Here is a 13325-nt window from a genome sequence, read left to right as displayed (position 1 = left end):
CACGGGGACCCTGCCCTGGCCCTTCCCAGTGACACCATCCTGGGCCAGCCACCAGCTCTGTGTGTCCCACGGATGCACTGGGCTAAGAGGATGAAACCAGGGCACATAATGGGATATGGCCATGACCTTCCCATCCCAGCAAAGCTTATTATCTGCTCCAAAGGTCCAGCTCCACAGGCAGCAGGCACAGGAATGCCCAGTTTGGCACCAAGGGTGGGAACTGCCGGCTGCTCCAGGCTCAGGGCTGAGTGCTTTAAAACGAGATCACCTGTAATTATCCTACTACAATTAACCACAGGCTGGAACAGGGAATTAGGGGGAAAGGAGGTGATTATGGAGGAGCCACGGGGAGGCAGGGCTGGGAGGAGAACTTGCTCCAGTAGCTGATGGGAATCAACATACTAGTGAATAAGAGCAGGTTACACCTCAGAATCTCCCATCCCAAAGCTTCAAGGAGGACTCCATGCTGTATCCCAAAGGGAAACCTGCACCACTGGGCTTCATTTACAGCCATATAAAAAAATCTAAGTGATGGAAATGGTTGTCAGCACTGCAGAGTGTGGGGAGGTTTGGGGAAGGAGCAGGATGGTCCTCATGAGGCCACAGATCCCACCACAGGCTGTGGAGCTTCCATGGAGCAGGTCAGGACAATGCACGGTCCATGCTGCACCCCACAATGCTGTCCACGTGAATTTAGGAGCTGGGACACATCCAGGGATCATTCCCTGGTTTTGAAAGGCTGTAGGGGCCCCTCTCTGCAGCCTCCTCCTCTGTAATTCAGACAATGGCTTGATCCAAACCTGGATGAAAGGATCTGGATAACCAAACAAGGATCATGTTTGCTCCTTGGGAGAGAAGTGATGCCAGGGGTGGAGAGGGGAGAATATCCTGCAAGAGGGATCTGCCAAACTCAGCCCCCGCTGCTGCCACCAGCAGCCAAGCAAATTAAAGTGATTAATTTGGGTTTACACCCCCTATAGCCAGACAGTGCCAATTCCACAGGGATGCTCACTGAGGGTGGGAGCACCACCAAACAGGGAGCAGGGGATATTTTTTTTCAGTCTCTGTCAACTGAGCTCAGTCCTGAGCCAAAACTCATCCCTGTATGGAACAAGGGCTGCAGGGCACTGGGATGAGGAGCTCAGACACGAATATCCCAGCTCATCACTCATTCCCAGCATTAATCCCCTGCCTTGGTGTTCCCAAGGTACAAACAATCCCAGCCACTGAGCAGGAGCAACACCTCTCAATCCAGCTTATGAAATTCTCATGGAGAGGTGGCTAAATTTAGTTCCAGCTGAACTTGCTCGGGGCTGTAAGCAAGACCCAGCCACAAACCCACACGAAGCTGGCACAGGGACACAGGACAGCAGGGAGGGCTCCTTGAGGAATGCACCCAAAGGAGGGCACAGAGGCCAGACTGAAGGATGGAAGTGCAGGGAAAGTGATTCCCCAGTGAGCTGTGGGGCTGAGGAGTCGAGGCCATGAAGGTACAGCCTTGGGAGGCCCCAGCCTTCTCAGAGCTCTCCCAGGATCCACATTCTCTTTTTAAGCAACTTAACTCTCATTATATCTAAATAAAGATGTTAGGCTTGGAGTCCAGACTGAGGAGCGTTGTGCTGTTGTTCCAGGCAGGAATGCCTCCCTCCCCAGTGAACTTCCTTAGTGCACTAGGGGAGAGCTGATAGCACGTACAGATCTCTCTGACAGAGGCACTCACAGTCCTCAGAGTTGCTCTGTAACAGCAGAGAAGAGGAAAGGGCACAGGATGCTGTGTCCATCCCCACATGCTTCTCACCCCATCAGGAGACTGGGTTTATCCTTCACAGCATCCAAACTGCTGCCTCTCACTCGCAGAGGGGCAGCAGGTACAGGAGGTGACAGAACATGACCTGGATTTCAAATCCTAAAGTTCTGAAGGCTGTTCTGCCTCAGCATCATCACAGCACAGACGGGGCTGGAGAGCAGCAGCCAGGCTGACAGGTCACCAGTGATCAGAGATAAAAGCATCCATCCCTGTGCAGTCCCTGATCCCAGGGAACCCCAGTGCAACCATGGGGCAGGAGGGACAGAGGCAGTTCCTCCTCCTCTCCATGGCTGGAAAAAGTTGTGGCAGGTCCCAATCCAGCACTGGCCAATGGAACTGTAAATCCCAGCCAAGACAGGGAGGCACAGCCAAGGTGGCCAAAAGAAATGGAAAAATACCATCGAGGCTCCTGCAAATTCCTGGAGGAAGAGGCAAAGTGCCATCGAGATCCTGCCGGGAGCAGGAGGCAACGCTTGGTGCCATCAGCTCTGCGGTCCCTCCCTGTGCCCAGCAGCTGCCGATGCCAAGGGCACATTTAGCACCTTTCACACATTTGTCACGGCAAATATCCCGATTTCACAGCTTGTTGCTGGCTAATGGGAACGTCGTTAACAGCCCCGGGATTATTCATGCAGTGGAAAACAATCACCCGAGGTCATCCCTGTCCTGCCAAGGTGGTGGTGTCACACACCCTCGGGGATCTCTGCTTCCTCAGTGGAGCAAACAGTCAAAATCGGATGGAAGGAACAAAGAGATGAGGTTAATTAGCTTGAAAGGGCAAATGATCACAGCAAGGCCTGCCAGACTTCATAGAATCATGGAATGGCTTGGCTGGAAGGGACCTTAAACCTCATTTTGTCTCATCCCCCTGCCATGGCAGGGACACCTTCCACTGTCCCAGGCTGCTCCAAGCCCTGTCCAACCCGACCCTGGAACACTTCCAGAGATCCAGGGGCAGCCACAGCTGCTCTGGGCACCCACCCAGAGCTAGGGCCTGCCCACCCTGCCAGGAACTATTTCTGGGGTCACCACAGGGGTGACAACCCCCGCGGCAGCCCCAGCACAGCTGAGCATTCCCAGTGCCGTGCACAGCGCTGCTGGAGGGTGAGGGAAGGGGCTCACACCTGCAATCCCACCTGTCCCAGCATCCCACAGCATCAGCCACACAAATCCAACCTTTGGGCAGGAAAAATCCAGCAGGGAAGTGCCTGCTGTTGTGGGACCAACACCTCCTGCTCCTCAAGGATGGGACAAGGAGCACTTCATGGCCCAGGAGTGACAGGAGAGGAGGCAAGTGCCAGATGGGTTCAAGAACCAGATGGGTTCAATCACCTCTTGTTCTTGGGTGAATTACAGAGCAGGAGCCGTCACTCCACTCAGCAGGGACAGAGCTCTTCGTTCGAGTGCCTGGCAGATAAGTGCTCCCTTCCTTCCTGGAGTCATCAAAACCCTGGGACACAGCTGGCTGCTGCTGCTGCTGCTGCACAACAGCCCCGAGGGAAGGGCCTTTGTTTGGCTCTGCACACAGCACAAACCAGAGAATCACAGCATCACGGGTTAGCTGGGAAGGGACCTTGGAGCTCATCTCCTTCCACCCCCTCCATGGGCAGGGGACCTCCCACTAGGCTGCTCTGAGCCTTGTCCAACCTTGAACACTTCCAGGGATGGGCTGAAGCCATTTGGGCTCAGAGTGGTGAGATACAGAGCCACAATCTGCCACTGCACCCAGAGAGGGTTAATTTGTCCTTCCTTCCCCAAAAAACACTCTGAGCAGCAGGCAAAGGGGAAATAAAAGGACAGAGCCAACCTGAATCCCAAATCATCGCACAGAGTCAGATGGCAGCAGCGAGACATGGTCTGGAGTGTGGGCATCTGCTCGATGACAGCCATGGCACCCACAGCCCTGCTGGGGCACAAGGGCACCACAGCAACCCAGCCTGCTGAAATAACAGCAAATCCTCCCAAATCACTGCAGTGACCCTCAGCCAGTGTCCAGCTGTCTGAAGCAGGATGTGGAAACACCAGGAACTGCTCCTGCCTGGGGCAGGGCTGGTGGGGAGAGCTGGGCTGAGCCTCAGCATGTTGTGACACCCTGAGAAACCAAGGTGACATTGCATAAAACCCTGTGAGCTCAACGTGGAAAATTATCCCTCTGCATCCAGGGGAAATAGGTGCTACAAAAAAGCACAGAGATGGGAAAGATCTTCAGACCCAACAGGAAATGGGAAGACACTGGAGCAGGCTCCAGCCCACCCCTTGATGCCACTGTCAGAAGCTCAGCCAGACCCCCAGTGCTTGAACAAGGTGCTCTGATGGTCCCATTCCATGTGGCACTTTGTGCCCCAGCAGTGCCTGCTTCTCTCTGGAATTCATGGATTCCCTGGGAGTCAGGAATGTCCACATGGAGATGTCCAAGATAGAGAAATCTGGGATAGGGATGTCCAAGATGGAGACATCCCCACTGTGGTTGGGGTCAGATTTTGTCTCCTGGTTGTGAATCTGGGAATTTTCCCACTTTACCATGTTACTTTGGGCCACCTGTTTAAAGGCCAAGGACACACCAGTGTTCCAATCTGATGCACCATGCCCGGGGGTTCCCCAGAGCCAAGCTCATCCCGAAGCCCATCCCAAAGCCCCAGGGCTGGCCCAGCACCCAGACCCCGCCTGCAGCACCGCTGTGAGCGCTGTGGAATCCACCCCATGCAATAAAGAGGGGATTAGTGGGAAACAGTGGCAAATCCACTGGCTGGCTGTGCTAAGAGGCTCTAATCCCAACCCCACGGAGCCTCGTGGAGGAGGAACCAGGGACCGATCCCGAGTCAGCGGCACCCGGCAGGAGAGGAGGGCACGGTCAGTGTGGCTCTGGCAAGGGGAACGAGCCAACGCTGCCCACGGGTCACAGACCAAGGCAGTGCCAGCCTGGAGCTGTGCCACAGGAAGGATCTGACTCTGGTTCCTGGTGGGAAAACAACTGAGGAATTTGCTGGGTACTTCAGGGTGCCGACCCTTCCACCCCAAAGTTCACTGAGCAGCACCCAGCAGCCTCCGCTGGCTGTGCCAGAGGGTGCCAAGGGCACACTGGGACCAGTACAGAAGATATTCTGGGAGCTGAGACTGTGCTGGGACCTCCTGCTGCAGAGTGGCCACTCCATAACCACATCCCTGCAGAGCTTCCCTGCTCTCCTCCAGCCATGAAAAGCTCAGACTTGGCCTGGTGCTCTCACCTGCCTGCACAGCAGCGGGGCCTCTCCACTGCCACTTGTGCCAAAAATGCCCTCCCTGGGAAGCTCCCAGCACTGGCTCCTTCCCTGCAGGGATGTACCTCCAGGTGGCTGCTGCACATTCCTTGTTCTCCTTCCCTTGCCCAAGGCCCCAGACCCCCTGAGCAGTGGGGACCCTCCACCACGAGGAGAGAAGCCAATCCCCCCTTCCAGACCCCTGGAGCCCCGATCCCGGGGCTGGTGTGCCCAGAGAGCTCTGTCCTGCCAACGGCTCCCAGGATGACAGATTTCCTGAGGCTCTGGCTGGCTGCTTTGCTCATCCCTTGATGGAGCAGATCCCAGGCTGGAGGAGCATCTGTCCAAGCACTCAGCAGCAGGAGCAGCTGGCACTGCCCGCGGGCAGCTCCGACCCCGGGATCTGCAGGAAGCTGCCTCGGATTGTCCCTCACATTCAGCCCCGTGCAAACCTCCCCACAGTGTGAGAGGGGCTACAGGAGCAGCAGCAGCCCCCCACAACCCCCTCATCTCCCAGTACTGTACTTCTTCCTGGGTAAATCCACAGGAGAGCAGAGGGGCCATTCCAGTGCCTTTTCCTTCGACACACACTGGAGGAAGGAGCTGGAGTGAAGCATCTCGGGGCAGCAGCCCAGGGAAGAGGCAAACACAACCCTTGTGACCCCAAAGGGATTATTCACCCAGCAATGCTTTGATATTCGGCCTCCCCAGGGCCCCATCCTGCCCCAGCCTCCAGGCAGGGATGGGGATCCCAGGAGGATCCCTGGGCCCAGTTAATGCAGAGGTGATGCCTGGCTGGGCTGGCTCCCAGCTCAGCAGAGCTGCTGCTCAAGCCCAGGCACTGCTGACAGTGCTGGGCCCACCAACACAGCCCTGCTGACCCAGCAGCACGGCACAAACACTCCCAGCTCTCCTCAGTGGAAAAGTCATCCCCCTCAGCCAAAAACATCCAGGAGGGAAGAGCTGCAAGAGGCACCCTCAGGCGCTGGGGACAGATTCATCCTCCCTCTTCTTGCACAAGGTTCTGAGGAGAGCCCCAGAACAGACTGAAACCTCCTGGGGGTCAGATGGACAGAACGAGGAGGAGGAAGAGAGAGAGAAGAAGGGGAAGAAAGGTGAAAACCCCTGCAGCAGGATGAGCAGGAGCACCCACTGAAAGCCCTGGGCAGCACGGAGGCCCCACAGCCACACACGAGGGCTGAGTACCCACACACCTGATAAAATCCAGTTGGAAGCACTCAGGGAATGATGATGAGGAGGGAGTGCGAGGAAGGCACTGCCTGTCTGAACAGATCTGATCAGAGATACCCTCACACCTCTACATTCAAAAGCATCACAGGATGCTCTGGGAAAGATGCAGCAGCTCCAAGAGCAGGTGCCAGGCTCCACATCTCCCCATCTTCCCATCTCCCCATTTCCACATCTCCCCATTTCCACATCTCCCCATCTTCCCATCTCCCCATTTCCACATCTCCCCATTTCCCCATTTCCACATGTCCCCATCTTGCCATCTCCTCATTTCCACATCTCCCCATTTCCACATCTCCCCATTTCCACATCTCCCCATCTTCCCATCTCCCCATCTCCCCATTTCCACATCTCCCCATCTCCACATCTCCCTGTTTCCCCTCTCCCAGCCCCACTGAGGCAGGGACAGACCCCAGGGTGCCACTGTCACCCTCCCACCCTCCCCCAGTAAAAGCAAAGCACCCACCAGTTATCTCCTGTGAGTGCCTCCACAGCAGGAGCATGCAGGGCACCCGGAGCCCTCGCTGCAGCCCTCTCATCCGAGGGGGATTAGGCTGAGTTAGGGATTTAATCCCACTGCCGGGGCTTTTCTGGGTCGGTGACATGGTTTGCGAGGCGCTGATTAGTGCGCGTCGTTAGCGCAGCACGGATAATTAACACAGCCGGTGCCACATGCCAGCACAGCTCCTGCGCCATCCCCTCGCCAGGGGCACGGCACAAGCCCCCTGTGGGGTCTGGCTGGGGTTCTGGGCAGCAGAGCAGCTGCCTGGGGTCACAGAGGGAAGCCCTGCCCTGAAGAAGCAAATCCAGGGGTTAAAGATGGAGTTTTCTCGCTGCAGCACTGGAATTAACCCCTGAATGCACAGGTCCAGCCCACTGGCTGTACTGGGATGAACTGGGAGCAGCCCAGCAGCCTGCTAGTCCCTCCCTGCTGCCCAGATGGAGGACGTCAGGTCCATCATCCTGCCTGTGCCATGATGGGCTTGGGGACCCCAAGGGACAGACCAAATGTCCATCCACAGCAGGAAGCAGTTCCAGCACAGGCACATGCCCAAGGTATGGACCAACAGCATCACCCCAGCCCCAGGGTCACTCCAAGGAGGTGACCCCAGGTCACTGCTGCCTCCCAGCTCTGAGCAGTTTTCCAAGCAGACACAGACACACTCCCAGGGTGTATCCATCATCTACCACTGCATAAAGCCAGAAGTCACACACTGGGCTGGAGGCTGTGCTGGGCACCCCAAGGCTGCTCAGAGCAGGTGCTCAGCACTGTCTGAGTTAATATGGAAACAGTGTGGGGAGTATGGATCAATCACAGCAGCATTTCCATGGGGCACAGGGGGCTCAGTGCTGCACAGGGAAGCTGGAGGCAGAGGAGGAACTGTGGGGAAGCACATCTTGTGCCCAGGCAGCTTGTTCCATCACAGGCACCCAGAGGGCTCCAAATAAACCAACTCCACCAGGGAGATGCCACTCAGAGTCTCCAGGAGCCCAATGGGGCTGCAGGGAGAGGCAGAGGCTCCTTGAGCAACTGGCACATGACACAGGACCACCCCAAAAGTGCTGCTGAGCCAAAGCACAGCCCTGGAGGGATCCACAGGGAGAAATCCTGCTGGGACTGGAGGATGCAGCCTCTGGGATGCTGCTGGGTATCCTGGAGGGACTTAAACTGACAGCCTGGGGACCCTTTCCTGGAGGAGAGGCAGCACATGCTGTTGTTCACCTCACTCTAGCTCCAGCTCCATGTTTACACTCCTGGAAGCCCTCCTGGCAGGCCTGAAGGATGGAGGGCGCTCTGTGCTGATGCCTCAGGTGCTGCTGCTCCAGGCAGGTTCATTCCCATGGGAATGGAAAAGCTGGCTGGGAAATCAGCCTGCCTCAAAGAGGGTGCTGGCATCCCTGCAGGACAGGCTGGGGTGGCCAGCAGTGCCTCTTGAGGGCAGGTGAGTCCTTTGTTCCTGGGACTGCCTGCTCCAGGGGTCCATTGTCACCAAATCCTGATGGAGCAGCATCTCCCACCCAGCACTGCGCCCCTGCTCCTCTCACCCTTCCTTGTCTGGGCTGCACTGGCCTGGCAGAGCCTTCCTGCACCCCTGCTCCTCCAAAACCTCAAGGGAAAACACAAACTAACCCAGGAATGACACAGGCAAGCCCAAGCCCTGCTGCTCCCCACACTCCTGTTCCTTGAGGAAGCACAAAGCTCCGCCGTAGCATCCCCATTCCCATTAAAAACCTATTTTCATCACCACCCACAGCCCTGTGAGCTCTTCCTGACGCCCAAACTGGCTTCCTCAGTGCATCCACACATCCCTCCTGCCTGCTGTCTCCTGCTGAATGATGAGATGGAGCTTTCCCCACTCCTGGATGAGTCTACACAACTCAGCGCACTGCTCCGGATCCTCTGGGCCTCTCATCCTGGTAATTTGTTGTTTCTTATTTTCACACACCTCCCACTCCTCCCCCGTGGCAGATTGTGCAGATTGTGCCTTGTGCTCTCTGTGCCCAGCCCTGCTGACACCGGGCTCCTGCATCCCAGCGAGCCTGGACCCTGCCTGCTGAGATTCCAACAGGGAGCAGAGCCAACAGGAGGCTCACAGAGCTCTGGGCTTCAGTTTAAGCCCTGCAACAGCCAGTCTGAAATCCAGCATGTCTGAAATCCTCACCTGTACCACAACAGCCCAGCACATCCCACTCTGCCCAAACCTTTCCCCACCACTGCCAGCACCACCTGCCCAGGTGATGCTCCCAGCCTCTGGAGAGGAGCACCTGGTGCTGGCTGTGGCAGCACCCAGAGCACAGAGGGAAGGTCACCTTCTCAGCAAAGCTCTTGCATTTCCATCTCTATTTATTTATTTCCTGTGCTTGCTGCGCTCCCCGCGGCTCCGGGGCCATTTACATAATCGGATCACAGGCAGCTGCACAGGAACTGCATGCGCCGGCCCTGAGCTGCCAGCCCCTCTTCCCAGGAGCACCCTTCCCCACTCCAGAGCACCCACTCCTTCAGTGGAGCACCCATTCCTTCCCTGGAGCACCCATTCCTCCACAGGAGTATCTATCCCTTCTTCCCAGGAGCACCTTTCCCTTCCTTGGAGCACCCATCCCTTCCCCAGAGCACCTATCCCCTTCCCTACTGCACCCATTCCTTCCCTGGAGCACTCATTCCTTCCCTGGAGCACCCATCCCTTTCCCAGAGGACCTATCCCTTCTTCCCCGGAGAACCCATCCCTTCCCTACTGCACCCATTCCTTCCCTGGAGCACCCATCCCTTTTCCAGAGGACCTATCCCTCCTTCCCAAGATCACCTTGCCCTTCCCTGGAGCATCCATTCCTTCACAGGAGCACTCAGCCCTTCCCCATATTGCCCAGCCCTTCTTCCCTGGAGCACCCTTCTTTTTCCTGGAGCACCCCTTCCTTCCCAGAAGCATCCATTCCTTCCCTGGAGCATCCACCCCTTCCCCAGAGCACCTATCCCTTCTTCCCAGGAGCACCCATTCCTTCACCAGGGGATCCATCCCTTCCCTAGAGCACCCATCTCTTCTTCCCAGGAGAACCCATCCCTTCTCCACTGCACCCATTCCTTCCCTGGAGCATCCATCCCTTCCCCAGAGCACCCATCCCTTCTTCCCAGGGTCACCTTGCCCTTCCCTGGAGCACCCATCCCTTCACAGGAGCATCCAGCCCTTCCCAGATTAATGGCCAGCCCTTCTTCCCTGGAGCACCCTTCTTTTTCCTGGAGCACCCCTTCCTTCCCTGGAGCACTCATTCTTTCCCTGGAGCATCCATCTCTTCCCCAGAGCACCCATCCCCTCTTCCCAGGAGAACCCATCCCTTCCTTACAGCACCCATTCCTTCACTGGAGCACCCATCCTTTCTTCCCCTAGCACTCCTCCCTCTCCTGAAGCACTCATGCCTCCTTCCCTGGAACACTCAATCCCTCCCTGGAGCATGCACCCCTCCCCAGAACACCCATCCCTTCTCCCAGGAGCATCCACCTCTTCTGCTCACAGCCACAGCAGCAAAGCTCACAGATCCAGAGCAGATCCATGAGGATTGATGCTGCTGCTCTGGACACAGAGCATCCACGTGCCAGCACCAGCCCAGTGGTGCAGCTGGGATCTCTCCAGGAAAAGCCTGGCAGGGAAGGACACTTGAACTTCTCCTGCAGGAAGCTCCTGGCCTGGCAAAAGCACCCTGTGCTGCCATGGGCAATGTACTCAGGGATGGAGGTGGGATGAGCACAGTGTGTTTTTACCAGGAAGCTCCCTGTGCTTCCCTGGAGCAATGTTTTATGTTCTATACAGGAGATTTTGGGACTTTTGCACTGCACAGAGCTCCCCCCATCCCCCATGAGAGGCTCCTGGCAGCTCCAGAAGGCATCAGCCCATCCAAAAGGAGAAATCAAAGCACAGAAAGGGATCCATGCTGGGAAAGGTGACACTGTGCCTGGGAGCCACCAGTCCCTGGGACGGGGGGTCAGGCTGGTCCCCTCCCTCCTGGTCCCCCCCTCACTGCTTGTCCCTCTCCTGCCTTTCCAAGCCAGCCCCTCAAAGTGTCCCCTGCCCACAGCTCCGTCACCTCCTCCCAAAACACCCAGCTCAGGAGGGCTCCGGGAGAGCCCCAACCTCCTCCTGGAGCTGCCCCCTGCTCCCACCCTGCTCCCTCCAGCCCTGCTCCTCCCAGGGCACAGCCTGTCCCTGGGGCATCTCCCCAGGATGCCCATCCAAAGCTGAAGTACCAAAGGATGCTGTGAGAATGTGCCCTGCCACCCCAAGCCCCTCTTACCTGCTTAGGATTTTGCACAAGCCACGCTCCTGCTGTTTTATGCCAGCACAATGGTTTTTGTGGAATTCCCACCCTCCAGACAGCCTCGCTCAAGCTTTTATCACGTTGCAAACACCACAACCTTCTCCTCCTCCTCTTCCTCCTCCTCCTCCTCTCTGGGTTGGACACAGCAAATACTGCTCTGCTCATCCCTTCCCAAAAGGCTGCTGGAGAATCCTCTCTCTGGCAATTCCCTGCCCACATCCCATTGCTGTTCTGCCTCCTGACAGCAAACCTGGGCAGCACCAAGGCTCTGCTGCCACCTCCCACCACACTGCCAACCCCATTCCCAAAACTTGGACAAACTCTCCATGGGGGAGAGCACTGCACAAGCCTCCCCAAACTGCTCTGAAACACAAAAGAGACTCAGGAAGCCCTTTACCCTGTGGCTATAGAATCCTAGCAGTGGGAATGGGGAGGATGCTGGGACCATGGGGCTCTGAGTACCCTCCAGCTCCTGCTGGGAATTACTGCTATTTTTTAAAGCCCACATCAAATACCACCCAACCTCTTTCTGCTCAGGGCTGGGACAGCACAGTGACAGCACTGCTCCATTCACAATTCCCTGAGCTCTGCCTTCATCCATTATTCCAGCTCAGTGAAGCTTTGGGATTGCTTTTTAAAAATTTTCTTTAAATATTTTATTCAGTTTTGCTCTCTCTCACAGCTCTCCAGGGCAAACCAGGCTCCCCAGGAAGGGCTGTCTCACTGCCATGGAGGCAGAGCCACACTCCAAACACGAGCTGTCTCCAAAAAGCACCGAAAGCACTGTGAGGCAGGAGCAGGGGCGGTACCAGCACCTCCTGACCTCTGAAACCCAGCTGGGAGAGCAGTGCCAGAATGAGACCCTGAGGGTTTAAATCCCACAGAGACCCCAAGGGCTTAAATCCCACAGAGATCCCGAGGGGTTAAATCCCACAGAGATCCCGAGGGGTTAAACCCCACAGAGACCCTGAGGGAGTGAAATCCCACAGCCATGTGGGACTCCAGTAGCTTCATGGAAGCAATGAGGATGTGAGGGATGTGGAATGTGGGTCTCAAGCTGCAGCGGACAGTGGGCTCTAAAGTGCTGTGCCAGGCAGGATTCCACCCATGGAGCAGGAGAAAACCCCTCAGCATTGCCAACATCCCCATCTCCCAGCTTCCTATTCCATGGAGCAGGCTGGAAGGATGCAGCATACCTGTGTCTCAGTGCCCTCTTCCCAGCTGCATCTTCCCAACTTCCCATGCCCTCACCGCAGCACCGAGCCCCGCGGTAACACGAGCCGAGGCACGGGGAGCAACCAGGGAGGGCAGGAGGATGGAGGAGGAAGAGGAGGAGGAGGAGGAGGGGCAGAGAAGCAGCACTCACGTTGATCATAGCATTGGAGGTGATGCGGAAGAGCGTGGCGCGCTCGTTCACCGCCTTGATCTTCTCCCCGCTGTCGGCCGGCAGGCGCAGGTTCTCCAGCTCGCTGAGCGAGCGCTGCAGGGCCGCGCCGTGCTTGGCGATCAGCTCGTTGCAGGTGCTCAGGTCCTCCAGCTTACTCGACAGGGTCTTCAGGGGGCCGTGCAGCTCGCTCTTGTCTGACTGCGAGGCGGGCTCCTCGTCACCAGAGTCATCTGCACGGGGAGGGATGGAGAGAACAGCGTTTCCATGGTTACCCCCGGCCGCTGAGCCCGGCAGCGCCGCGGGCAGGGAGCGGGGACAGGGAGCAGGGAGCAGGAACAGGGACAAGGAGCAGGGACAGGGAGCAGGGAGCAGGGACAGGGAGCAGGGAGCAGGGATAGGGAGCAGGGAGCAGGAACAGGGAACAGGGACAAGGAGCAGGGACAGGGACAGGGAGCAGGGAGCAGGGAGCAGGGAGCAGGGACAGGGAACAGGGACAAGGAGCAGGGACAGGGGCAGGGAGCAGGGAGCAGGGACAGGGACAGGGACAGGGAGCTGGGACAGGGACAGGGAGCAAGGACAGGGAGCAGGGAGCAGGGAGCAGGGAGCAGGGAGCAGGGACAGGGAGCAGGGACAGGGAGCAGGGAGCAGGGACAGGGAGCTGGAACAGGGAACAGGGACAAGGAGCAGGGACAGGGACAGGGAGCAGGGAGCAGGGACAGGGAGCAGGGAGCAGGAACAGGGAACAGGGACAGGGAGCAGGGACAGGGACAGGGACAGGGACAGGGAGCAGGGAGCAGGAACAGGGAGCAGGGACAGGGAGCAGGGACAGGGAGCAGGGACA

At 57.4% G+C, this 13325-nt stretch overlaps 1 protein-coding gene across 5 annotated transcripts in view; it reads right to left on the bottom strand.

Annotated features, from left to right (window-relative positions):
• OSBP2 (oxysterol binding protein 2) overlaps positions 1-13325 on the bottom strand; it is a 102121-nt gene that overhangs the window by 20262 nt on the left and 68534 nt on the right. For all 5 annotated transcript variants that reach the window (XM_036393209.2, XM_036393210.2, XM_036393211.2 and 2 more), the window contains one exon: positions 12464-12714. In XM_036393209.2, the coding sequence (XP_036249102.1) occupies positions 12464-12714 (251 nt within the window). The remainder of the gene's footprint in view (positions 1-12463; positions 12715-13325) is intronic.

This window comes from Molothrus ater, chromosome 18 (genome assembly GCF_012460135.2).
Source record: "Molothrus ater isolate BHLD 08-10-18 breed brown headed cowbird chromosome 18, BPBGC_Mater_1.1, whole genome shotgun sequence".
NCBI lineage: Eukaryota > Metazoa > Chordata > Aves > Passeriformes > Icteridae > Molothrus > Molothrus ater.
The sequence above is the reverse complement of the archived record's forward strand: the minus strand, read 5'-3'. Positions and strand labels throughout refer to the sequence as shown.